Source organism: Serinus canaria, chromosome 20 (assembly GCF_022539315.1).
Source record: "Serinus canaria isolate serCan28SL12 chromosome 20, serCan2020, whole genome shotgun sequence".
Classification (NCBI taxonomy): Eukaryota; Metazoa; Chordata; class Aves; order Passeriformes; family Fringillidae; genus Serinus; species Serinus canaria.
The window spans coordinates 13,569,006-13,596,212 of NC_066333.1; the positions used below are offsets into that span (position 1 = coordinate 13,569,006).

Here is a 27,207-nt window from a genome sequence, read left to right on the forward strand (position 1 = left end):
TGAACACTTACTTGTTATTGTGTATTTTAAAATCCCTGTCTGAAAATGTTCCCTGGGCTGAAATTGGAATGTGATTGCCCTTAACCACAGGGCTGGATTCTTTCTCCCTCTCTCTCTTCCCTAGCAAATATTTGTGAATGTGTTTCTGACTCAGATGAGTTTGTCACCAAACTTGCTGTCATGATACAGAGCCAAACAAATCATCACACAGAACTGACTTTTCACTTTAAGAGTTTGAGCTCAGCTTTGGTTCATGAAGCCTTTCCTGGCTGGGTTTGGCTGTGTAAGGAAGGTGTTTCTCCCTTCTCCAAAAGCTGTTCCTCAACGTTTGGTTTTATGTAGACCTGTTTGGAAGGGATTTTGTGATGTGCTGGTCTCAGTCCAGCTCCTGGTTGGCAAAACGTGACCGAAGTCACAGCACCCGGGGTGTCCTTGGCAGGAGGCTGTGGACAGAGGGGCTGACACACTGCTGACCTGCCCAGGGGAACCCTCAGGTGAGGCTCCAGCAGCAGGAGCCTGGCTGGAGGTGTTTGCAGTGCTTCTGTCCATACTGCACCTGCCCTGAGCACTTGAGCTTCCCTGGCTCTTAGTCCAGTACTTCTCACAGGCATTAACTGCAGTGAAAAAGAGTTAAATAATAAGCTAATATCAGATCACAAACAGTTTATAAATATGCATTTTTTAATCCGTGATTGCTCAGCTTCTGTAACAATATTTACAGTCTTAAAGAGACCCTTCTTTTTCCAGAAGAACCGACTCCACATAAAACCAACAGCCCACCCTCTGGAGTTACATACGCTCATGATGTCTTGGACTGTGGCCTCAAGCCATGCCCCCTGCCTTTTCCTAGCCTTCCTGCAGACCCCATGGGCAGATATGGACAGCCAGATAGCATAGGGCCAACACCTACACACCCTGCCAACGCTGCAGGGGCCTCTGCTCCGAGCCCTAGGATTGAAATAACTCCATATCATGAACTGATTCATTCGGGGGGTCCCTTCCGCAGCAGAGACACAGATGTTCTGTTGGCAGAACATCAGCCAAACTCAGCCACCACTAGCCCGAGGGTTACCCTGCCTGTCCCTGGCTTTGAGGGCTACAGAGAACCACTGTGTCTGAGCCCAGCTAGTAGCGGCTCCTCTGCAAGTTTCATTTCAGAGACAAATGTATCTCCTTGCACGTCACCATGTGTTTCACCAAATAATGGTCCTAGTGATGACCTTTGTCCACAGTTTCAAAACATCCATACTCATTATTCTCCTAGAACCTCTCCAATAATGTCACCACGAACAAGCACCACGGAGGAAGCCTGCTTGGGACGCCACTCACCATCTCCCTGTCCCAACTCAAGGTCCTCGTCGCCCGGTGCAAAGCGGAGGTTCTCTTGCACCGGGCTCTACAGCGCCCAGCTGCCCTGCTCCTCTCCTCGGCACTCACGGAGCCCCTCTCCACAGCCCTCTCCTCGCCTCCCCCCGAGAGAAGACACCTCTGCAGTCACTTACACGCAGCTGGCCAGCGCTCCCCTTGCCATGGATGCTATGAGCAGCCTTCCCACGGATCCTTCCTGTGGCGTCCCCACGAAGATCTGGAAAACCAGCCCCGATCCTTCATCCATGTCTTCCCACAAAAACAGCATTCAGTGTCACGTCTTTCAGACTGTCGACTTCCACGGGCCTTGTGAGCAGGAGGACAGGAGAAACTCAGCCCCAGAACCCATCCTGTTGGTTCCTCCATCCTGGCCGAAGCAGCTGGTGCCTGCAATACCAATCTGCAGGTATGTAATCCTCCCCGTGGGTGTGTTTTCCGTGTTTTTCACGGTTTGGTGTCCTCTGTCACAGCTGAGGATCCCTAGGGAGTGTCTTCTGGGGCAGGTCCTGCTGCAGGCCAGAGCTGAGTGCTCAGGGACAGCACTGGTTGATGGGAGCCTGGTCCATTAGGATTCTGAGATGAAAAAGTCAGGGCTTTGAAGAAGCATCACCGAAGAGGTTCATTGATAGCACAGTGCACTACAAAAGTTGAAATTATTTGTCTAAATAGCAGATTGCAAACAGCCTTTGACAAAGGCTGAACACTCTGGTGCCATCCTGCTGCTCTTAAAATGGTGGGATTGCTTTTGTAAAGTCACTTACAAATTTCCTTCAAGGATGAAAATGCTTTAAGCAATGCCTGATTCCAAGCAGAGCTCACTGCTCCAGGCCAGGCTGAGCATTCAGTCAGCGCTGGTGACTTAGTGTTGGTTGTTAATTGTCACTTGTCCTTAGCCCAAATCTCAGCCCTCCATTGGCTGGCTCTGTGGCATCTGCCAGGACCGAGGGTGCCAAGGGTGTGACTCTGCTCACAGTCCCTGCTGGCACCTTGTCAGTGCCATCCTGCTGGCACTGAGGTTGTCCCAGGGTGTTCCTGACCTGCTGAACACAAACTGTGAGTGAAAGAGCACAGGCTGTGACTTCCTTGGCTTGTCAGACCGGTCCTGGAGCAGCCTGTACTCACAGTGAGAGTGGTTTAAAATCCAGTGCAAGCTTTAGTTGTACATTGCAGTGTATTCATTTCCTGTCATAAACCCTTATGTATTCTCATAACAGGAAAACTAGTTCCAGGTAAGAATACTTAGCATTTTATTGATGTGCATTTTAATATTTATGGAAATCTTACAACTGTTAATTTACACAACTGGTAGGTAGTGGCAAATGGAGTTGATATTTCACAATACCTATGCTTGATCCAAGTTGGAGACACACAGCAAAAGCTGGGTAAAAGAGGGGGATCTTTGAAAAAACAAAAGCTGGGTAAAAGAGGGGGATCTTTGAAAAAACAAAAGCTGGGTAAAAGAGGGGGGGTCTTTGAAAAAATGTAACTGCTACAGATATTTCTGTTTAAGAAACAGAAATATCTGACTCTCTTCTGCAAGGAGATGGGCCCACAGAAATTGTCTTCTCAGCAGAGCTTGCAGTCAGGTGTGAGCAGTTCTGCAGAATCTCATGGGCCTTCAAGCAGGCTCCTGAATGTTGCAGGTGGGAGGAAGGAGGGACCAGGCTTTGAGAAATGAGGTTCTCAGGAGTTGCCCTGGTGGTGTGTCTCTCTCTCTGTGTCCCAGCTTGCCCGTGCAGTCCCTGCCTCCCCTGGAGTGGCCCCTGTGCAGCCAGTCTGGCCCCTACGAGCTGCGCATCGAGGTGCAGCCCAAGCCCCACCACCGCGCGCACTACGAGACCGAGGGCAGCCGTGGTGCCGTCAAGGCTCCCACCGGGGGACACCCCGTGGTCCAGGTAAGGCCTGGGATCTCCTGGAGGAAAAGGGGGGGCAAGTTCATCTCTGAAATGCTTGCTGGGGGCTGTCCCTGGAAGAGGAGCACCCTGTGAGCTTTTGGATGCGCTTAAAGGGTGTGAGCTGAGCCGTGGTGAAGTCGAGGACTTCAGGAGGGGTTGGTTTGGATTGGCTTCTGAAAGCTCAGAAGTGTGGGCAATGCATTTGCTGCCTTTTCTGGGCTGCATAAACCTCATGTGATCCCCTGTCACGACTGTCATAAGGTGCCTGGGAAGTCACTGCTGAAACAAGTGAGCAACATTCAGGCTGCCAGTGGTGGAGAGAACAAATTCGTCCCTTTGCTGACCTGAGAGCTGAATGAGCTGAACCCTTCTTCTGTTTGGAGTGTGAACAGCTTTTCCTTCACCTTTCAAAGGGTGGTATAAAATACTGGCTGAGTAGCTGCACTGTAGCCAAGTGGGGGCACATCAGTCATTTCCCTCATTTCCCCTGTTTTCAGCCCATGTTTCCTGAAGGAAAGCCAAAGCCAGGCTGGGGTCGGGGCTGTGCTGTGTCAGTGGGAGAGTGCTGGAATGATGTGTGGAAGCTGAACAGGTCAGCCACAGCCTCAGCCCTCACTAAACAAAGTTGGCTGCATCCCACAGATGTTCCTGACACGCTCAGGGCTTGCAGGAACCAGGAAAACATTAACATTTATGTGTAATTTCAAGCATGTGATCAATACCACTAATTTCACTGGGTTGATTTGTGCCTAACTTCAAGCATATGTTCAGTATTCCCCTGCAGGCTCACCCCCTTTTAAAATCAAGCCATAAATTGTTAAATCAATGAATTTGTTTGCTTTGATGGAACTGGACTTACATGTATGGCCTGGGTATTTGAGTAAAGGGTGCAGGGTAATAATAAACAGCAGTCCCATTTGCCAGACCTCAGTAATGCAGGCTTTTTGGTTTGGGTCTGACAAGCTCACAGCCTCCTGGGGTGTGTTTGAAGCTGCCTAGAAGCAGGAATGATACCAATCAGCACTTGCTCCTTTCTCAGTTTGCTTGCAACTACAGTATCACTTACCCTCCCCAGGTATTCCTATCAACAGGGCCCTTATTGCAGTGGAGGAGTTTCTTGTGACATGGGGAAATAGAATTTGTTTCCTTCCTGCAATCAGTATCAATCAAAGAGTCATTTATATTTTCTGTTGAGGACAGGAACCAATATTGCTAGTTTTATCATAATTTGCCATCAGGCTTCAGGATCTAAAACTATAAATTCAAATGTCCACTTGAGTTCCCTGAGCAGATGTGCCTCTGCACAGCTGGGCCTGCATCTGGGGAAAATATGGACAGTTTCTTTCTGAAGGTTTCTCGTAAAGCTGGAAGTATTTGTTGAATTTCTGTTCACTTGAACATAACCAGGTTCATATGGATGCCAAGTAATGAGATAGTTGCACCTGTATGCTTTATGACATCTCAGACTGGGGGAGGCTAGTAAAATCCAAAGTTTTCATGTCAGAAGTTATTTGGCTTCAAGGGAACTTTTTTTCCCCCTCTCTTTCTTTCCCCTTTGTGAAGTTTAACTTTTGTGTTCTTGTTAGATGTAAACAGTATTTTTCTAAAATAGAATCTCTTTTGAAACAAATCTGATTTAAAAAAAGCCTTCAATTAACCCTCCACATGACTAATTACCCAGCTGACCCTGCTGGCAGAAGAGATCTTGGCTGCTTTTTGCAGCACAGTGCTGCCCTGCAATATTTATTTTTTGGAAAATGCGTTTTGCATGCAGATTTCTTCTTTTGGGTGCTCTGAAGCTACAGACCAGCAGATCTCATATCCTCCAAGCCTTATCTTGTGGTTTATCTTTCTGATGCTGCTTCCTCTTCTTCACGTGTCACGCCTCGAGTTTGTGCTCAAGGCTCTGCAGCCGTGGTGCACTCCAAGCATGGCAGGAGAAGGGCCTGGTGGTCAAAGCCTCAGGGAGGCTGGCCAGGTGGAGTGGGACATTGGCTGTGCCAGGAGGAGGGGGAGAAGGCCTGCATGCCATGGAATGTTCCCATGTCTGATTTCAGGGCTGTGTAGAGTCCCATGGAGGAGCACAGGCTCCCAGCTCAGGTGTTTGAGTCACTCCTGGGAGGAGCCCACAGGTCGTGTTAACTGTAGGGGAGCTCAGGTTTTAGGGGTGTGAGTTGGATGTGAATATCCCCTGGATGTTAAGGTGATGAGAATAGCCAGGAGATGCTTTGTAGCCAGGACAAAGCTGAAGTTTCCTGCTCCTTCCATCCTGCAGGTCTCCCCAGTCACTGAGACCACAGAGGAGGAAGAGGCACATTTGGTTCCCAGCTCTTTTTTCCCAAAGCTGCTTATTTGTACCCAGCTGCTCCAGTCAAGGCTGGGCAAGAGCCTGTCCATTGGGAAAGGCAGTGGCTGCTCCTGTGCAAAGAGCTTGTGGATGTGACTGGGATAGATGTGGCAGAGCAAACAGAACCCTGGAGTGGAATGGCAGAGGTTAAATCCACGACCCAGCTGTTTACCTTGGTACAACATCCAAGTGCAGAGCAGGCCTGCCAAACCCCAGTGCTCAGGTGAGGGCAGGGGCAGGCACAGGGACCCCCAGCCCCTCCACCCCTGTGTGCCTGGCTCCCCCTTGCTTCTCCTCTCCCGAGCAGGAAAGCTGTACAGAGAGGGGCTCCTGTTCAGCACAGCCAGCCCAACGTTCCCCTGGGTTTAACTCTAAAAATTGTGGTGACTTTCACTGCCTCTTTTTATTTTTCTTATTAAAAAGAAGCTGGAATGGCAGAGTTGTTAGTGGAGCTCACAGGAGCTGCTTTACAATAACAAACGTATGTTCCACTTTCCTTTTATATTTGAATTTTGCCGTCTGTGTTTTCTTGTGGTTTCGCAGTCAAAGGAGACATTGTTTCTTAGCCTGGGCTTCCCATGGGGCTCTGACTTTTAACTGTATGTGACTTCCAACATTCAGCTAATTCATTGGTGTGTTAGTGAAACCAGAGCCTTTGATGGAAACTCAAAACCAAATCACAGCTCATGGGGTGATTCGCACTCTCACACGTGGGGCCGAGCTGGAGCTGTGCTGCTGAAACTCTGTCAGCCCTCCCAGGGGGGTTTGCTGCCCAGGGCACATCCCAGCAGCTGAGTTTATCCTTTTCCCCACCTTCCCCAGGACCCTGTGCTGGGAAGGGCAAGGCCAGGCTGTGCTGGACCTGCCTGGTGCTGCACAGCATCCTTGTGCCACCACTCGCCTGGTCTGGAGCTGGGTTTGGCTCTTGCAGAGGTTTTGGTGTGACAAAGCACTTGCACCTTTCGCACCTGATTTACCTGCAGGGCTACAGGGCTTGTTTGCACAGTGGGATCCTTGTAGGGGCCTCTTGAGCTTTGAGCTCTGGGCCCTAGATTTATTTACTGCTGTTCCACGTGCTGCTGCAGGGATTGATGTGCAGTGGCCAAGCCAGAGATTTCAGCTGCCTCTGGGAAATTCTCTTCAGAACCAATATGCCATCAAATGTAAGGGTAGGTCAGCAGCCCCTGTGCCATGCTGCAAGCATGGCTATAATTCTGAGTGGAGGAAAAGCTCTCACTGAAACTTTTGAGCCTACTTGAGAATACATTGCTTTTGATGGAGAGGAGTTTTGGCAGAGGTGAGGGGAAGCAGCATGTACCAGCTGGTTTGAAGGGGATGCCTGTGCAGGTTTTGTGGGCTAGAAATACTCCTGGAAGAGGCAGATGCAAGACAGAGTTATTTCCTGTAGGTTCTCACTGCAGGACTGTCCATGGGGGATCAAGTGTGCTGTAAAACAAAACTGGAATTTCAGATGTGGGCACTTCCCAGCAAAGATCTCACCCCAGGATGGGCAGTGTCCTCTAAACTCCCACCAGAGCTCTCTGCTCGTGGGCTTCCCTTGCTCTCTCAAGACTGCTGTCTGTGCAGTTGGAAGTGCCCGTGCCAGGTGAGGGCTCCCAGCCAGGTCTCCTGTGTGGTGTCCTGCTCACCAGGTTCAGGGTGTTAAGGGGGGACAGGACTCTCCTGCTTGCTGTTGCTCAGGGAAAATGATCTGAGATAGTCAAAGCATCCTGAAAACAGGAGCAGCTCTTCACAGGGGCAGGGAAACTGGAGCCCAGAGAGGAAGCAACTTGCTTACACTGTGGTGTGGGGTCAGTCAAGAGCAAACCCTCCTGACTGCTTTCTTCCAAGAGCTGCTGTCTCTGTCTCTGTCCCAGACAGAGACATTAATTATTATTATATTAACTAGATCTGAAAGCAGAAATCCCAGTAAGACACTGGGAGTCTGGTTGTCATTTACTGTAAGGAACAGCAGAGCAAGTGAGATTCAGCCCTTGGAATTTTGACTAAACTGTCACCAAAATAAGGAACACTTAAAACTGAGTATCAAAACCATAATAATTTAGCAGAATCAGATGTTCAAAGGATTATGTACAGAGGCTTTTTTAGACAGCTTTGGTAGGGAGCAAAAGGAACTAAGGCAAAGATTTCCTTCTGGTTTGCGTTCTTTTGCAGTGTCCCAAGTACATTAAATTGAACAAAACCATGTGAGAATATTGGGCTTTGTTGCTCAATGTCAGCTCTAAGTGAAGCAGGCAGAGGAGCTGCTACATGATACAGTGGCTGGACGAGGTCTTTGTTGAATTCCTGACAGTTATTGATATGCCACTCTCCCTGAGACAATGCAGTGACATGAGTATTGTTGAGTAAAGACCTCCCCAGAAAAATCCCTGACATCATTGTGGTCAGCGGGTATTAACGATGGGGATTAACCATCCAAATCCAAGGCTGGAGCCGCTTGCAGCAGGAAGAGGGGACAGAAACGGGACTGTTGGCCCAGACCATCATCTGGGAGGGTCTGGAAGGCTCAGGGAGCCGTGGGGCCGGTGCGGGGCTGGCTGGCGGGCTGCGGCTCCGGCCGGGGCGGAGGAGGCGGGCGGGCCGGGGGCAGCGCAGCCCCGCTGGCCGGGCGGCCCCGCTTATCTCCGGCAGGGCAGCAGGAAGGGAGCCGCGGGAGGAAGCGATTTCTCACGGCTTTGTGCTCGCTTCTCGTTCAGCGCTGCTCGCCCGGCTCTGTTTTCCCGCCTGTCGCTGCCGGCTGGGATGAGTGTGAATCACCGAGCTGGCCACACACATGCACACCCCCGGTGCATGTCCCCCAGGGGACACAGCCGGTGATCCACAGTCACGGACCAAAGCCCGGCTTACCCTGAGCTCAGAGACCCGGCGAGCCCAGTGCTTTCGAGCAGATAAAACCCCCAAGCCTTGAGAATCCATTCCCCACGTTTATTCTTTCTTCCTGGCCACGGCTTGCGTTGTCTAGACAGGAAGGTGCTTTAAAGATGCAGCTTTGTCCATCCCAGGGAGAAAGACCTAAATGCCCGATAGGCAGAGCTCAGTTGGGGTGAATAGGAAATAAATGACTCCCTTGTACTCTCTAGAGCAGTTGGGCTCACACAGGCTCTTACTGGGGCTCTTCAAACACACCAGTACCAGTTGCAGATGCTGCTGCTTTCATCTGCAAAGCCCAGCACTGCACGGAGCATTTTGATGTGCAGTGGCTAAACCAGAAATCCCCAAGAAAATTTGGCTCCACAGCCCAGCAGTGAAAAGGCAAAGCTTGCAGTGCTGCTGGGAACTGAGGTGCTGCAGCTGCTGAGTGGTGCCTGATGTGCCAGTTTGGGGTGCTTGCAGGACAGGGTCAGCATTCCCTGCAGCAGGGCACAGGGCACCACGGGTTTCTCACTGGGCTTTGGCTGCTCATCCTCTGCAGGACCTGTGAAATCACTGCCCATCTCTGGCCTGGCTTCTGGGTAAGAATAAAAAAGTGATCTTATTTCTTTCCTATGAATCTCACTTCTTCCTGCTAATAATCTAGTTCTACATAATTATAATAATATTTAAATTCAAGAAAGCATATCCCAGGTTGAAAGATCTGAATTTCAAAATTGCACTGATTTCCCCCTGTATAGATATGTTGTATCTACAGGTGATCACCTGCAGAATCCTTAAAGAATTTGCCTTGCTTTCTGACTCTGCTGTCAGTGTATCCCTTGATTTCAGCCCAACTGAGCAGTGTTGCAGCCTTCACCCATGCAGAGCTCTGCTCTTTGTGCAGCACAGCAGTGACCCTGTGTTTCACATCCCCCAGGCCAGGGGCACTGCCAGCTGCTTGGGTGCAGGGTTTGGGTCATCTCTGCACTGGGTGGGGAATGGTTTAGAAGGGAATTAACACCTCGGGCTTTAAGTGCTGTGTATTTGGAGCTGGGGTCTGAGTTTGTGAGGAGACCTGAGGTTTGGAACAGGGCAGGAGAAGTGTTTCATGTGCCTGATATGTGCTCCCCATGGCTGCACTGCCAGGGCCATCACGGGGTGGTGTTGGGTGTGTAACTGAACAAACTCAGCAGCTAAGGGCACATCTGCTCATTTTTGCATGCAGAATTGCACAGGTGCCTTCTGCAAATGGCACTCAAATCCCCCCCTTTCCCAGATTTGACTGGTATTGATCCGTGGATGGAGTGCAGAATGACTTTGATTTCTGCAGAGGTGAGATGGTGCTTTTAATCGTGCCACACATTTCCATTTTGTTTAGAAACCCAATCATAGCAGCAAACCAAACAAGAAAAGTCTCCTTGTTTTTGGAATGATGTTATTTGTTTATCTGCCAAAGTGCTTTGCATTTCCTCAGGTCACAGACAAGCCCATGTCTGGTTGTGTTAATATTGTAAGAGTTAGGCAAAAGCAAAGTTTAAGAAAAATCCTTCAAGTGAAAGAAATAGGATCTTAAAGTCCCAAAATAGAGTATGGAAAGGTACACATCATGTCTGGCTTCTCTTTCCCCTTGTGGCAAATGTGACTCAAAGGAGTTGGGTTTTTTCCAACTCGATCTGTATACAGTTTGGGGGAGTTTTATTGTGAATAGGTCACCTTATAATACACAAAAATATTTCCTCCCAGAGTTCTGTATTCATAAATCTTTCTTGATCCTTGCTCTCTTGAAACTGAAATCCAGATGATTTTGTTTTCTTCATGGAAAGAAGAGTGAAAAAGAGTGAAGGCACACCTTGGTGTGGGGCTGGTGCTCTCCTGACAGGGCTTGGAGGGAGCAACTCTGATGAGCACAACACTGAAACACAGGGATTTTAGAGCAGCTTGGTTGTTTCTAAGGGAGGAAAAAACGAATTTCAAAGTTAGTATCTTAAAAAGCATTTTAAATCTTCACTTCTCAAAGTTTGTTTAAGAGTCAAATTTATTCCTCCTTTGCTTCTCCAAAGAAAAGATCGGCACTTTGGTTAAATATTAAAGCAGCTGCCTGGTGTAGTGGAGGTGAGTGTTTATTGACAGTGGCAATCCTCAGCAGCTCAGTTTAGAGAAGAGACATATCTCTGAAGCATAGCTTTGATGGATTCATCCATTCTAGCTCACAGAATTTTCTCTACACAAAAGCAGCGCAGACACTCTGTCCCTGCTGGGCGTGGGGAGCATCACTGTTCCCTGGTGCTGGTAAAGAGAGAGCTGGTGTGACATGACCAGAGCTGTGCTAAATTGATGGTGAAGATGAGTGTAAAACTCTCATTTTAAATCTTCAGGAGTGTTTCTGTGATCTGTTCATCTCTGGTTTTTTATTCTTAAGTCATCCTGCTGTGTTCATAGCAAGTGAAAGGTAGATGGAAGTGGTTATGGTAAATGATCACCTCTATTAGCCCTGAAAGTGCAATCAGTTAGCTCAAGGATAAACCCTTTTAAATGGGGACACTTGACTCTTTTACATATGTTTTTTCTCTTTGTATTTGCATTTTATAATGCTATTCTGATTTTACAATTACATCATCCCACAGCATTGCCATAATACCACAAATTACAAAAATAAGAAGTAATTTTCTTCCACTGACCAAACAACTGATTTAAAATCTGGTTCTGTGGAGGATCAGGAGGCCTTTTACTGTGTGTTTTATGCCCCTGGGCCAGCAGATAATACAGACAGTGCCATATGAACAGGGAATCAATTCCTCTCTTCTTTAAGTCTGTATGCATTTATACAGCACACACCCACAGGCATGCACATTACTGGACAACCATGAGCAGTTTTGTCTTGGGAACTCATTCTGTACATTTAAAATTACTTTTAAAGGTGGCCAGTATGAAACCCTGTGTATGTAGCCAGTTCTGTTACAGCTGCTACTGACTGTGCTCACTGGGGGCAGATTTTCTTTTGTAATTTATTATCTGTTTTGGTCCATTTCAGTCTCCCACCCATAACTCTGGGATTTTGTTCTGCCAGGACAGAGGGGAGAGCAAAAGCTGCTTTGCTATCACTGTAATAACCCCTCCTGTCCAAGGGATGCTCTCGTTGTTGTAGCTGGCTCCACCAGAATTACTCTGTCAGGCATGACAATAAACACACTCAGTGCTTAAAAACTGCTCTTCCCCTCACCCCTTGTGAAGGATGGCTTTTGGTGATACAAGGGCTTTGCACTGAAGGCCAGGAAAGGCTGGATTTTGAAAGCCCTGTGCTTAGGGTGAGTTTCCGTGTGGCTCCCAGTGGATCTGGGCTGTGGATCAGCAGGGGCTGACTCCTCCATCAGTGCCTGTTCCCAGCAGATCTGTCCTCTTGGCCTCTGGTGCCTTTCATCTCCCATTTATCCATTTCTAACTGTGGCTGCTGCTGTATTTCTCACATTCCTGGCCATTCTGTGTCTCCAGTACCAGCCCTGGTGCTCTGAGCCTGGCTCCCTTCTCCTCCCCTGGCTCCCAGAGCCAGCTGAAGGTTTGCACAGAGCCTCCTGCCCCATTCCCCTCCTCCCCATCTCCAGAACACTGTTGCTAGCAAGGTGTGGGATGGTCTGCGCTGTGCCTGGGCTGGGCTCTGCAGTTTGCTCTTGCACAGCCCCTGCCCAGGGCCTGGTGCCTTCAATGGAGCTGTTCATGCCAGGGGAGGCTGCTCACTCAGCCCTGGCTGGGGGGTCTCCAGGGCACAGCCCCTGGCTTTGTTGCCTCCAGAATGTGTGCTGGGTGAGGAGTGATGGCTCTGGAGAGTGAGTGTCACATCTGCCATACTGGAGGAAGGCTGCCAGCCCTGCATGGATGCTGCATGTGGTCCCCTTCCAGGGGGGAATTAATCCTTCTGTGCAAGGATACCTCCTGCTGACTGGTGAAAAGAAAAAAAAAAAAAGGATAAAAACCCTGGTTTGGCCATGAATACCATTAGCTTAATCTTCCTTTTCTCTGATCTTCCAGTACTATATGCTTTGTATGGCTTCATCAAGGTTTTGTATGTGGACAGAGTAATTGAAAACAAATTTAGCATGTCTCAGACCATAAAGTTCCCTTTCAGCTCGATCCCTGGCTATGTGGTAGATAAATGTCTGGTTCTCATTTTTGGTTATGTGAGAAATTTAGAATGGTTTGATTTGTAATTTTGAATGTTAATAAGGAAGGAGAAATTTCCTTGTCTCCTGCTCTATGGAGGCATTCTGGTTTCCTTGCAGCATATAAAAAACCCCCAAAAACCAGAAGAATCTGTGTCCTTGAGGCCTAGAAACCCCAGGCTCAACTAAACATCCTTGTGCTGTTCAGTCCCAGACCCAAAGTGCCATCTCTACCTGTACAGGTGGTGCTTTAATATAGTGCAAGAGGAATGGTTGAAGGTGAACCAACGACTGGGGGAAGGATGAGCTTCCAAGAGCAGTGAATCAGTGCCAGATACCCACATTTATCTACACAGGTCTGCAAACCTCCTTGGTTTCCTGGAGGCTTTGCAGGCCCAGCGTGTAACAGCAGTTTTCCATGTCTTGCCAGCTGCACGGGTACATGGAGAACAAGCCCCTGGGGCTGCAGATCTTCATTGGCACGGCGGATGAGCGCATCCTGAAGCCCCACGCCTTCTACCAGGTGCATCGCATCACGGGCAAAACCGTCACCACCACCAGCTACGAGAAGATCATTGGCAACACCAAGGTGTTAGAGATCCCCCTGGAACCCAAAAACAACATGAAAGCAACGTAAGTAGATTTCTCTTTGTTAGCAAAGTTGAGGTGGATGAAGTTGGCGCTGAAGTTCTTTCTCTTTGGAAAGGAGTCACTTACAAGAATAACGATGCTCTGGAGGGACTCCCCTTTCCAGCACGTTGGGGTGGTTTGTGAGGGCAAGAGCCTTTCACAAAACCAGCTACAAACACCTGGGGGAGTTCCCATCCAGCAGGTGACCATGCAGGCATTCTGCTCTATATTCCAGTTTCTGCAGTGACTGTGCTGTAACCACAGAGGGGTTTAGGTTGGAAGGACCCTTAAAGCCCATCGAGTGCCACCCCTGCCATGGCAGGGACACCTCCCACTGTCCCAGGCTGCTCCAAGCCCTTTCCAGCCTGGCCTTGGGCACTTCAGGGATGGGCAGCCAGTGTCTCATTAATCCATCATCTCACAGTCAGGATGGGTTCATAGTGCACTCAGGAAAAGAAGACTCAAATCTCAGGTCCTTGTGCTGCTGGGACACCGTGAGGAACAGGGGTGAGGTGCATTTTTCAACATTTAATGGAATACAAAGCACCTCTTCTGAACCCAGTCAAGTGCTCTGGCTGTGAGATCTGCTCTTGTAATAGGTTAACAGAAAAGCAAGTGCAGGCACATCTTGTCTGTATTACTTCTTCCAGTTTTATGGAGGCAGAGGGATGGAGTGGGCACCAGTCTGAAAACTTCAGGCTTGAATGTGTGCCAGGCATGAGAGTGATTGCTCTGCAGAGGGAAGAGCTGTATCTCCATCCTTCAGAGGAGCCTGACAAAATTGGCAGAGCAGTTATGTTTTTAAGCCCCCCTACTTCATTGCAAAATCCACATTCTTTCTTCATATTTTTTTTAGAAAATATACCTCATTCCTAACAAGGAACCCTGGAATAATAAACCCCTGCACATATGCAAGGGCAAGGAACAGTGTGGGTGTAGGAAGCAGCTTGGGGCTTATACCTCCCCAAACGTGATTTTAATTCATATCAAGAGAAGAGAAATGATGTGTTTTTAGAACTGATATCAAAATAGGCTGGCAGTGCCTGTTTAATAGCAGTGCTCACTGCCTGCTCTGAGAACTATTGCTGAGCTTGACAAATAATTGTCACATTTTCCTAACACAGGCATGTTTGCAAGGTTACACTGGACTCTGGAGAAGCCAGTCTGCACTTACACCAGATGTTAAGTTGCAGTGCTGATTTAAGCAATCCTAATCCTTTCATTGCTGCTCAGCCCCATCCTGCTCCCTGCACCCTCCCTTTGTGCAGGGACATAGTGAAAGGGAGAATGCTCCCAGGCAAGGCAAGAGCAGATATTCAATGTCCCCGGGCTTTGGAGGATGCACAGTGACCTGGGCCAGGCTGCAGAGCCCAGCTGTAGCAGTCAGGAGGAGACAGCAGTCTGGTCCCTGCTGTGGAGCTGAATTCCATGTGCCTGGCTGGTGCAGGCAGTGGGGATTCTGTCACCAGCTGCCTGAGCTGCTGTGATTCCCCACGGGGCTGAGCTGCCCTGCCCAGGTGTGGGAAGGGAAGGGCTGCTGGGCAGTCCCTGGGAGCTGGGCTCTGGGGAGAGCTGCTGCTGGGGGCTCCTGCCCTGGGGAGCGCTCTGCCTTCTGCTCTCCTGTGCTTAGCACCGGGAAACAAGATTTGGGGTTCTAGTGCTTGGAGAGCAGCTTCTGCTGTGGCCAGAGAGCGGGGAGAGGTCCGGCAGCACCCCTCGTGTGCTGCGTGTCCGGGAGTGTCTGGATCCCAAGCAGAGCTCGTCCTTAGAGCTGCTCTGAGCCCAGAGGAGGGAGCAGGTCCCGGGCAGAGCAGTGAGCCGGGGCTCTGTGTGTGTGTTGCAGCATCGACTGCGCGGGGATCCTGAAGCTGCGCAACGCGGACATCGAGCTGCGCAAGGGCGAGACCGACATCGGCCGCAAGAACACGCGGGTGCGCCTGGTGTTCCGCGTGCACATCCCCGAGCCCAGCGGCAGGGTCGTGTCCCTGCAGGCGGCCTCCAACCCCATCGAGTGCTGTGAGTATCCCTGCACTGCTCCTCCCCTGCCCTGCCTCCGGGCCGGCAGTCCCCGCTGAGCTCTGCCCTCTGTGCCCCCCGTGCGGGGGCTGCGGCTCTTCCTTCCTCCAGGCACTCCCTGTCCTCGGAGAGGTTTGGGGGGCAGGTGGCTCTTCAAGGTGCCTGGGGCTTGTGAGGGCAGCAAGCTCCGTGCTGCAAGGCTGCAGGCTTCTGCAAAGTTCATTTATCAGTGCATTGCTGCTGGGTCCTGCTGGCTCTCGGGTGGTTCCTTGGGGCAGCGTGGGGGTGTGTAGGGACCCACCTGCACTGTCCCTGTTGGTGAAGTGTGCAAGCTGTTTGCTTTCCTGGCTTTATTTTGAGTGGAGCACAATCAGAACTTTTCCTCCACGAACTGGCAGGTGGTTGGAGGTTTGAATTCAGACTGGGCTGGCTCCAAGCACTGTGGCCAGTCCCGTGCCAAAGAAGTGACCAGAGTCCTGTGGTCTGAGCTGTGGCAGGAGCACAGCTGAAACAGAGGGCAGCTCTGATTCTGAGGCTCAGGTGCATTCTGGTCATTGTTTTTTCTAGCTGTCAGTGCCAAGGGGTGCACAGCTCAGGATGCTGAAGCAGGGAAAGCGCAGGTGGTTCTGGTATTCCCCTGAGGGACAGAAGAGAACTGGCAGTTTTGATTTCTGAAGTGCAAATCCCATAAATGTGTGCGCTCAGAACCTGCACCTCCCACTCATTATAACTGACTGGATCCTGAGAAAGAGAGGCCTCTGATGAGGCCCCCCGTGTCACAGTCATTTCTGTAAGGGCTCTGCCCACTTTACTGGTTCCTGAGCATCCTGTGATGCTTTTTGTTGTTAAATGGTGCCTCTTTGGTGGTTTGGGGATTTCACAAATACATAATGAACAGTTTTCCTCTGCCTTTGTTGAATGACTCACCCCTTTAGCAGAACCTGTCTTGCCATAAGTCATGTGAAGAAAGCCATTGAGTGTCTGATGTGTGAGTTGTATTTATTGAGATGCAGACATTACTTTAATACAGCTGCTTAGAATGAGAGGAGTCAGTTCTGGGTGGGAAGTCAAACTGGCTGGTGAATTATTGATGGCAGCTTTTTAAAAAGCAGTACAAATGAATAACCCAGGCAAGGCTGGGAGAGGATGATGGCTATGGATGATCTCTTGGCAGTGTTTCTGAGAAGGTGCCAACGGCCAGAGCGTTTTAGCAGCTGAGTGAAGGTTCTGGGCACTGTGATGGGGAAGGGACAGCAGTGGGAGTAGCCACCACCTCTGTCCATAGGAAATTGTCCCGTTCCTCCGTGGGAGCAGATGGCTGAAACAATAGTGGCCTCCACCCCAGACATGTCCCTGCTGAAACAAAGGTCCATTTGCTAAAGGAAGCACTCAGAGAGGAGCTCCTGGGGTGGGGAAGCTCCAGGTGTAACTCCTACACCCTGTGGGCAGGAAAACAGCACCAGGGCAGGGGAGGCTGGCCCTGGATCCTGCAGGGAGCCCCACAGATCACCCCCACCTACTCAAATTCTCCTCAGGAAAAGCAAGCATGAGTAAGCCAGGCATTCCTGGGGCCCTTCCACAATGGCACGTTGTGTTTGTGCCCATCACTGCATTTCAAGCAGAAATCCAGGCACGGTTTGCAGAATAAATCACATTTTTCTGAGCTGTATGCACACACCTAATTTGCCTGTGCAGTGACTGCTGGGTCAGAGCCTTGGTTAAGATGTTGAAGCATTTATTCTGAGATGTCTTTGCATTGATGAGTCTTAGGGGTATTAAAAAGCCAGGGGTGGAGATACCAGTATAAGTGGCTTATTGTTAGTGGGGTTTTTTAATAATTAAAGTATTAAAATATTGGCTGCATAGAAGACAGCAAAACAAGGAAAAAAAATGTATTTGATCCCCAAGGAAATAAAATGAGAAAGTTTTATTTTTGAAATAGTGGATATACAGGCAGTTTGGGGAGATATGTTAAGGACTGTGCTTCTCTGAACTCAAGGATGCAGGGAATGAACTGACCTGGAGTACAAAGCCTCTGCCATTTAGTGTGTATGTTGCATATTTAGCACTGGTTTTGCATTTCAGTAGCACTTGCTATCTCAGCCTGGTTCTGGGAAGATAGTTAAAAACATCAGGGGCTCAGCCAGCATTAGCAATGCAGCCTAGATCTCACTAGAGGTGGTAACCTCAGCTCGTCCCAGCCAATCTGCACACCTTGCAGAGCTCCCAGCCAGTCCAGGTAAGCTCAGGTGCCCTGCCAAGAAGGGGCCCTGGGGCTGGGGAATGTTTTCTTCTTGTCCCACCTTCTGTGCTGCTGGGATTCACTTTTTTCCCCTTTGTTTTCTGGTTTGTTTGGGTGGTTTTTGACCCGGCCACCTGAGAACCCTAATCCCAGGGGCTCTCCTCAGGATCCCTCCTGTCTGGTAGCAGAAATGATGTCCCCCTGGGGAAGCCTTGGTGAGCAGCAGCTCCAGGATCACGGCCCATTTCCCTTCCCAGGGCTCCCCCAGCACTGTTGCTACCAACAGAGTATCCGAGCTCTCTCCTCCCCAGAAGCTGATCCCGAGGAATTCCCACCAGTGTCAGCAGATCATTAGCTGCAGTGAAGCAAGAACTGTGAAACAGCTGCTTTTCAGAGGGCTGTTTGATTCCACCTCATCTGTGTCACATTCAGCACTTGACAGATTTTCGGAGGGGATTTCACAGGTTCAGAGCATCATCCGGAGTGAGCTCCTCCCCAGGCAGCGTGTGGGAGGAGAGGGGTGATGTGTTGTTAGATGATTGTGCCTTACAATGGACCTCAGACCCACACCAGCCTGCACCATTCAGCAGCTTTTTTCTGCTGCTGCCTGTTGATTCATCCTGAAGCCACTGGGGAGGCAAAGGCGTTTGAAATCCCTCTGAGAATTGTAGCACCAGGCTGTGGCTCAGGCAGGTGTGGGAAGCCTGTGTCCTGCCTGGCCTGCTCCTGCTCAGGGCTGGCCGTGTCCCCACGTGTCCCTGCTGGGACAGCTCGCTGCTCTAGGCTGGAACCAGCTGGTGGTGGGTGAGCTCTTGCTGGGCCAGCAGGGCTGTGACTGAGTTCACCTGTCCCTTCAAACACAGCCACGTGGAAAATCACCCCCAGAGAGGTTTGACACTTGCAGCCTGTTATTTTTGAGCCATGAGGACGATTTCTGTAACATCAGCTCCGTTCCTTTGCCTTCCACCAAGAGCTGGAGCTCGTTTCTTGGGGAGTGGGTGGGCTCTGGTGTTACAGAAATTGTTAACCCTGAGCTGCCTCTCCAAGGCAGATTTGTCATCACCTCTGGGAGTCAGGCTGAGTGCCCCAATTCTGTTTGCACTCCTTGACTGCAGCATGCTGGAGCAGAGAAGGGGCAGGGTGGAATCCAGGGTAGTAGGGCAGCTTGTTGTGCTCCGTGCTGTCAGCAACCAAAATCTGCTTCATGCAAATGTCTGAGTGTGAGGCTCTGGAGTGTCCTCCACTGGGCCCCATTTTTATTCTAATGAATCCTGTTAAACCTTCCCAAAGTCTGCCACAGTTCTTGCTTTGCAGAGTCCATGTTTGCTGACTCTGAGCTGTGCTCATGAATCCCTTAAAATGCAAACTTAAATTGCACTTGGCACGAGAGAAGGAGACTAAAATCTTGTTCTTATAATAGCTGTTCCGAGGTGGTAAAAAAGCAAAACAAACAAAACTTATTGCTAAAGAACCGTGTGTCCATCTAGAGGAATGTAAATAGTTTCTATTATTGACCGTATTTTGTTCCATTAAATCGGGTCAAATTTCTTATTTCCCTTTAATCAATTTCCCTGGAAGTTTCCTTTATTTTTCTCTCCTTCTAGTAGATTTTCCCATAATATTAGACAATCTGAGCCTATGATTTGTGACACATTAATAACTACAGAGGAAAGAGCTAGTCATGTAAAAGAATGTTGTCTTGGCAAGGCAGCGAGTGCTTTTCCTCAGCTGGGAGTTGTGCTATTGGAACACAGCAGCAAGCAAGAAGGAGCCCTGCTTTATTCAGATAAAAAAGCAGAAACAAATGGTCTCTTTGCACTTGGGAGATACCTATTTGCAAGTTTAACCATAACCATGATTATTATGGGAGTCTCATGGTTTCCAGTTGAATTAAATGAATTTTTCCCCCTTTCATTTCAACTTAAGACAGTCACACAGTTGGCTGCAAGTGCAGCTGACAGAAAAACTGGTGCTTTCTCTAAAGAACATCTTCTCTCTCTTGAAGCACAGGATGCAAAAGTGAATTCTGACAACGTTTGCCACTCTGAAAATGCAACTGAACTATTTCAGTCTTTAAAGCTGGAGTCAGAGTGAAGGGGATGCCTTCCCCTCTGCAGGCTGCCAGCCTTGCTCTGGGTCAGCCCCTGCTCACTTGTCTTTAGTGCTGCTGTGGTGCAAGCAAACAGCCCAGCACACAGAGCATGGACTGCTGAGCAGCATTTCAGCAGAGCACATCCCTGCACCAGGGGCTGAAGGGAAATGCTGTGCATCCCCACAGAGATGAGTGACAGAGAAGTGAACCCAGGCCATGGCTTTCCTGTCATTCATCACACACTGGCTCGCTGAGCTGGCTGCAGTTCATAGAAAGTATCACACTTATCTGACACTGCTGCCATGGCTGCTTGTCACTCCTCCTTTGCGAGGACATCGTAAATTATCCGCGGAGGAGGAGGTGGAGAAAAGCTCTCTATTTTTGGTGCTTTTTGCTTGGATGGCTCTGCACAAACTGCTGATTAAGTCTTGCTGGCAGCAAATTAGAAACTGTTGTCAGTCACACTGTGTTCTTCTTTTCAGAGTGTTGAGACCACATTCTCAAGGTTTCCCCACGAGGGCTGGAAATTAGCTTTATTTACTTGGTTTGTACGTCTTCCACTGCTCCATACTCCTCCCGGGAGGGAAATTATCCTGTCCTCCTGATCAGAAATTTGCTTCTCTCTAGGGTGCCTTGCTGATGTCTCCCTGGCTGCTGGAGATGTCTCCTGCCCTTGGTCCTCCCATGGCTGCCCAGCCTTTGTCTTTGCTCCCACTGCAGAGCTCAGGATGCTTCAGGGAGTGATGGAGGGGATCAAACTCTCTCAAACATTAATGAGTTGGATGAGTGTTGAGCACAGCAGCTCTGCTCCTATCAATCCTACCACAGGCAGCTCGTGGTAAATAAACCCAGTGTGACAGCAGGAATGAAATATTTTCTTTGGCTCATTGAGGTTTGCACCGAGGTGGAAGAATTAATCCCATAACAAATTACACCTCTGCTCTTGCTTCCAGGGGTCAGGGTTTCTTTAGCAGCAGACATCCTGCTCTAGCTGCTCTTCTCAAGCCCAGCAGGAACCAGTGGCTGGATCAAGAGCCTTTGGAGGTTTGGGAAGACATGTCAGGGGTGGTGAGTCCCAGCTCGAAGGTTTCCAGCAAGATGGGGTGAGCTGGGGCTGCTCTGGGCAGGGTAAGGACAGAGGTGTCCAGAGAGGATCTGAATAATTGTTCTGGTGAGGCCAGTGCACTGGGGTGCCAGTGGTGACCCCACCCCTCTGAAACAGCCACATCTCTGGTTTATTGGCTTGAGAGTTAGGCACAGGTAGCAGTGGCTTTGTCCTCCCTGAGCTGCACATCAGCCTCAGTCCTGCTCCTCCTGATCAGGTGTCACAAGGATCAAATCTCTGCTGTCACTGTCAGCAGACGGGACAAGAGAGAACCTGAGATCTGGAGTCAGTCTGCAGGTGTGGGAGAGTGTGGAGGGCTCCACTCTAGCAGGAGGTCATCACAGAATTATAGAATTATAGAATGTCTTGGCTTGGAGGGGACCTTAAAGCTCCTCCAGTCCCACCCCCTGCCATAGAAAGGGACACCTTCCACCAGACCAGGCTGCTCCAGCTGACATTGTCCCTTGTCACCTCCCAGCAGCAATGGGTGACACCCTCATGGGGGACATTTAGAGCTGCAACAGACTTCTCCAGGTCATCAGTTTTCTCAAAATCCCCCTTTTCCCCTGAAAGCCAGATCTCCTCTCTGCTGCAGGAGGAGAGGGATGGATGCTGTGGCCAGGTGGGGAAGCAAGACCCACCCTTGCCTGCCTTGGCACAGTTCCCCTGGTCAGTTGTGCATTTCCTGTGAGCTGTTCAGCCTGCTGCCCATCCTCAGCTTCTCTGCAGCTGCTGGCAGCAGTGGGTGCAGGGGAGCCTGGGTGGGCTGTGGGCAGCCCCTGCTCCCTGCAGGCTGAGCTCCCTGGAGGTGCTGCAGGGCTCTCAGACAGTGGCTCCCTTTCTGTCTTGTGTCACTGCATGCGTTGTATTTCTTGGCACCACGAATCCATGACATCTTGATTTGCAAACAGTCAAATAAAATAGAAAAATAATGTCCCCTGTTAATAGGTTGACACACTGCTTCAGGCCAAGTGTGAGTATTTCTATAGCATTTGCTTTGCTGCCTTATGTCAGTAACTGTTGCTATTGAAAGTAAACACCCCAACTGGTTAAATCAACAGTGTTTTGTTTATTCAAAGCTCATAAACTCCAGTAGCTGTAGGTCACTTTATGAAGTGCCAACCCCTGGGGGAAGAGAAGGAATAGTGTGAAATTATTGCATGCAGTGCACCCATCATGAGCCTTAGAGGAAGGGGATTTATTAGCAATTAATATTTCTTGCAGAGGAAAAAAATATAATCCTATTGAGGCAGCTCCACACTGAACCTTGAAGCTCTGTACTGGTGGAAATGGGGAAGGGGGTGAAGCCTCCTTACACGCTTGGGTGGAAAAAAGAGACCTTGGAAAATGAAACGTGGCTGGGGTTTTTATTATTAGAAAAGGATTTCAGACCACCCAAAGGGAGGAGGAGAATTCAGGTGAATCAGGGCAGGGGAAACCTTTCAGTGTGCTGTCTGCACTGGGGAGCACAGCTCTGGAGGTGCCCAAAGCCACTCCAGGTGCAGCAGCTCCAAATGTAACTGAGATGGGTCGGTGTCACTTCCAGGCTAAAATCTGTCCTTCCTCATGCTGAAAAAGCCTTGGATCCTGCTGGTCTGTGGGATGGCAGGCACCAAGCTCTCTATTAACACAACAAAGCTGGAAAGAGATGTAGGTTAATCTGGAATTTTGATGATTTAGGATGTTTTGGAAGTGAAATTTGGTGATTGAATAGGAATAAAACGTGTCCAGGGCAATGCTTAAATACTTAAATGTTTTCTCTTGACTGTTGTAGACATGCTTTTTGATGATTGCTATTTACTCTTAAGCCTTTGAGGTTACAGATCTGTCTTTGTGATAAATCTAATTAGGAACTCATCAAAAATGTTACTATTTTGGGAAATAAATTAATCCTACAGCCATGTGAAAGAAATTATCAGCGTCTTTGAGAGTAATCTGAATATATATTTTTTAACTGGCAGTATATTAGCCCAGATGTTATACACTTGAAAAGAACAAAGAGTCCTAAAGTAGTTTTAAATAGATTTTAAAAAATGGCATAAGAAAGTTACAACTATTGAATTAACTCTGTTCTTTAATAAGAGCAAAATCCCTGTCTTGTGACTGAAGGGTTCAGCAGAGCTAGAAAAGTTGCCGTGAAGGGTTTAATGCTTGAGTTTTCTCACCAAACACTCCAACATGTTCTCCAGGTGACGAGAGAATTCGGTCTTTGCGAGGGCTGCAGAGCAGCAGAGCAGTGCCAGGTCAGGTCACAGCCTGCCTGGGTGTGAGTCAGGGCCAGCACTGCACATCCAGGATCACATTTCCTCATTTCTGCCTCAGCAGCCAACGGTGTTCAGTGAAGACACAAGTGCTCAGGGTCTCTGTCAGGGAGAGCTGAAATCCAGCCAAGGCAGCTGGGAAAGAGATGAGCAGGATCCTCTGGAGGCCTTTCCAGTTGGGGTGGATGGATCTGGAGGAGTTGGAGTGCAGGTCATGAACTCGCAGTTCACCAGCCCTGAGCTGCTGCCCACCTGCTCTGCTCACAGGGAAGCTCCTGATGTTTTCCAGCTGTCTGTGTTGTAGGGAAGAGCTCTCTCATCTTCCTTCAGCTCTCACCTCTCGGTGGCAGGCAGTTGGGATGGCTCTGCAGGGACGGTCCCCAGGGCTCTCCAGAGCTTTTCTGTCCGTGCAGTGGCTGTTTTAATGGCATCAGAGGAAAGCATGTGGAGAGATGGTGCTCTCCTGGTTTTCTGGCTGGGGAAAGAGAGAATAACTTGCTAAAGTCACGCTCCAAATTCGTGGCCAAGAACAGTAAAGACCTTAGAAAGCCTTGCTGACGTCCGTGTCCATCTGGATCCCACCCTACCTTTCCTTCCCTTGCCTTTCACAGTCAGACTCAGTCTGTGACACAGGGACCTGCTCCTCAGATGTTCAGGCTTCTGGGGAACATGCATGGAAAAACCCTGGGCTGCAGCAGTCCTGGTGTGACCCCTCCTGCTCACAACTGGGCCTTCGTGGCTGTCCCCCCAGGGCTTGGTGCCCACACATGGGGCTGGAGCTGGGGCTGTTGTTGGCAACCCCTGTGCCAAGCCTGACCTGTGGGAGGCAATGGGATTTTGGAGAAGAGATTTTTTTTTCCCCCTCTGAAGGAATTCAGTGTTATTCAGTGGAATCCTCTGTGCAGGTGGAATTTTTGGGCTCTAGGGCTGTAGTGTGCCTGCACTTGAAAATTTGGCCGTTGACTTGGAAACAGGCATGGGCAAGTTTCAGCTCATTCATCCAAGCTGTCCTTTCTCAAGGACAAGGAGCAGGGCCAGCACAGCTGAACCACTGCAGCCAACTCCTGAATGTTTCCAAATAAAATGCCTTGAGTAAGTTTATTTTTCCCTCTCGGACCTAAATTTAGCACCCTGGAGAAGCTGCTTTGGCAGTCAGGGGATGGTAACGATGACAAGATCAATCTGTGGATAGTTCTGGGAAGATTTGGAAAGTCCTGGTAAAACAGAGCTGGTTTCATTCATGTTTGCAATTTGTCCACAGCCCAAAGGTCTGCTCATGAGCTTCCGATGGTCGAAAGACAAGACATAGACAGCTGCCTGGTTTATGGAGGACAGCAGATGATCCTCACTGGACAGAATTTCACAGCAGAGTCCAAGGTGGTGTTCACAGAAAAAACATCAGGTAAGGCAGGTTTTCCTAACTTTCCCTAATGGGATAAGGCAAATCTGTAGTGCCAAATCTCATTGTAAGATTTGTGCTCATGATACTCGAGTGAGTAGTCCCGTTCAAGTTCATGTAAGTAAAACCATGTGAGTAAAGTTAGACTTGAGAGCAACTGTTTGTGTTGTTGCTTCACAAGAATCCTGGCACTGGGAATCAGCAGGGACAGATTTGTTATCAAAGAAAGGAGATGAGCACTACGTGTTCCTCTGTGCTTGCTTAATCTCATGTTTAGTGAATGCTACCGTAGAAATCATCACTGAAATGAACATTTTTATTGATGTGAACTACAGGCAAAGATTGTGTTTGCTTCCCTTTGGAAATCTGTAGAGGAAAAACAAACATAATCTGTCTTTTTATATAAAATTATTTTTATACATAATGAGATCCAAGAATCCATCCCTTCTCCTTCCGTATTTTTGATTGTAAACTTTGTGTTCCCTTTGTGCTATTAAGAAAAGCTGGTGCTTGGCAGTTTTCTGTCAGTGAACTGAGGTATCTTAAGTGATAGATCCAGTGCCTTGAAGGAGTTTAAGAGATTGCATTGCCCAAGTGAGCAGCATGTGCATGATGTATGGGGTAATGCCAGTGGAAAAAAGTGAGAATCAAGCCAAAAATGAACATTCATTCATGAACACCTGGTGACACGGGGGGAAAAGCATCCTGTGTTTCCCAGCTCCTTCCCAGAGCAGCAGCAGCAAGCCAGGCTGTTTTTGCAGGTATGGAAGGCTCTGAAGAGCTGTGGAGGCTCAGATGAGCCTGTGCAGTCAGAGGATTTCTTTTGGCACACTCTGTTTCCTTTCAGCCCATGGATTAATTCCTTCCCACTGGGCTGCCACTGTTCCACCATGTCAGCGCCTCGGGAAGGTGCTTGGGAACATGTTGGCAGCCTGCAGTGCTACCTGTCCCAAGAATGCTCTGCAGTAGCTGCAGGAGATGATCCACTCAAAGGAGGCAGCTCTTGATGCCATTTCGAGGAAACATCCCAAAAGCCCTGCCCCTGTTTCCATAGGAGAGCAGAGAGGGCTCTGGCTGCAAGAGAGGTTAGAAAGTAAAAGGAACAACAATATTTTCCACACTAAATCTAAAGCTTTTCTTCGCTGCTGGGGAAACTGCAGGGTTTCCCCAGAGGAAAAAACTCTTTTTCCCCCCCTGGTAGGGGAGAGACAGGACTTATCCCAGCAGCAGTGCCCAGTCTGGAGCAGGGATTTGCTTGCTGGTGTTCCATATCCTGCCTAGCCCTCAGCCTCTGCAGGCAGTCTCAGTCTGCTGGACTCTGAATAATTGACTGGCAGGAGGGGATTTGGAGGATGGGAGGTCCAGAGTCAAATCCTTGGCCTGAATCAGAGGTCTGTGGTTTGCAGTGGGTTATCTGGGGGACTCCATGCTGAGTGCTTCTCTGTGTGTTCCGTAATGCAGCAGCACCTCTGGCAGAGGTGCCCTGAAGTGCTTTTAAATCAAGATTGCCTTGTTTAATAGGTGTAGCCTAAGGTGAGGAAGGTTAAGAAGCTGAGCTGGATGTGCAGGTCCTGCATGGGCTGAGTGCAGCAAACTGAGAATTGCTTTGTGCCTGGCTTGTCAGAGGTTGATGAGTGTCCCAGCTCACCTGAAAATCAGGATCTTGTGCACCTGAGGCTTTCGGCCTCCTTCATTCTGCACTGTGGACAATTCTAAATATCTCTGGGATGTCTGTTGGTAGTTGCCATTGCCTTGGGCTGCAGGAGCCCAGAGCAGTGAGCCCAGCTGTGCAGCCCCAGGCGTCGGTGGAGCGGTGCCTGGGTGGAAGGAGGAGCAGCTTACCCACCCACGGCTCCCCTGCCCTGCACAGCCCGTGCAGAAAGTGCTGATGAGTTGCTCAGGGGCTGGGGAAGCCACAGCCACCGTGCTGGGGTGGGTGACAGCCCAGCTCTGCTGACCCCAGCTGCAGCAGGCTGTGTCTGTGCCAGAGCGCGCCGCTGCCGCAGAGCCTGTGAGACAATCACACCTCTGTCAGGGCAGGAAGATGCAGCAAGCTCGCAGGGGAAGCTTGGTTTGCTTAGAGTTTCATTTTAACAGCTCACAAGCCCTGTCTGTGCTAGCAAGTGGTGCTGGATTTCCCAGTTTTGCCACCAGTTTTAGCTGTGCTGGTAACAACAAGGGTGAGAGCAGCGGTGGAGGCAACCCTCCCCCAGCTCTGGCACACCAGGCTCCACAGAGCTCCTTGGTTTGGGTGTCCAGGGTTTAGGGTGAGAGTGGCAAGGCTCTTTTTTCCCCCAAAAAATAATCTTCAAGTATTTTTGTGCATCCAGATTTTCTGCTGTTCGTTGTTCCATGCACTCCAAACTCCGGGTGCCCTTGGATCTGGGTGAAGCCGTGCTGGGAGGGTGTCACTCGTGCTTTACAGAGCTGAGGGAGCTGCTGCTTGGGGTCACAGCTGTAAATTAGGTTTCATCCCTCAGGGGAACACTCTTTCCATTTCCTTTGGATCTTGTAGACGATTCCTCACCCACCGTTAGGAAGGCAGAGGAATGTAGAACTGGTCACATTTGTGACAAAAATACGTGTCTCCGTAAGCAGTAATGAACAGCTTTCTTTGTCTTTTCACAGAAGTGCAGGTAGTATATTTGTCCATAGAAATACCTGGAAAAGAAGGACAATTCCCTGCATTGTGGGGGATGGCATTGTGGCAGTGAGTGTCGTGTCACGCGAGCCGCAGGCGGTGGCAGGGAGCTGGGGACAGGGCTGGGACAGGCTCAGCTCACGACAGGAAATGGCAGCAGGAAACAGTGAAGGGGCTGGAGCT

The 27,207-nt window shown here is 49.5% G+C and overlaps 1 protein-coding gene across 6 annotated transcripts in view; it reads left to right on the forward strand.

Moving 5' to 3' along the window:
* NFATC2 (nuclear factor of activated T cells 2) overlaps positions 1-27,207 on the forward strand; it is an 84,102-nt gene that overhangs the window by 13,807 nt on the left and 43,088 nt on the right. For 3 of the 6 annotated variants that reach the window (XM_050982169.1, XM_030233262.2, XM_030233263.2), the window contains exons 2-6: positions 748-1,774; positions 3,095-3,263; positions 13,069-13,271; positions 15,112-15,284; positions 24,246-24,386. In XM_050982169.1, coding sequence (XP_050838126.1) covers positions 748-1,774; positions 3,095-3,263; positions 13,069-13,271; positions 15,112-15,284; positions 24,246-24,386 — 1,713 coding nt within the window. The remainder of the gene's footprint in view (positions 1-747; positions 1,775-3,094; positions 3,264-13,068; positions 13,272-15,111; positions 15,285-24,245; positions 24,387-27,207) is intronic. The other 3 variants (XM_018917421.3, XM_030233264.2, XM_030233265.2) reach the window with 2 other exon arrangements.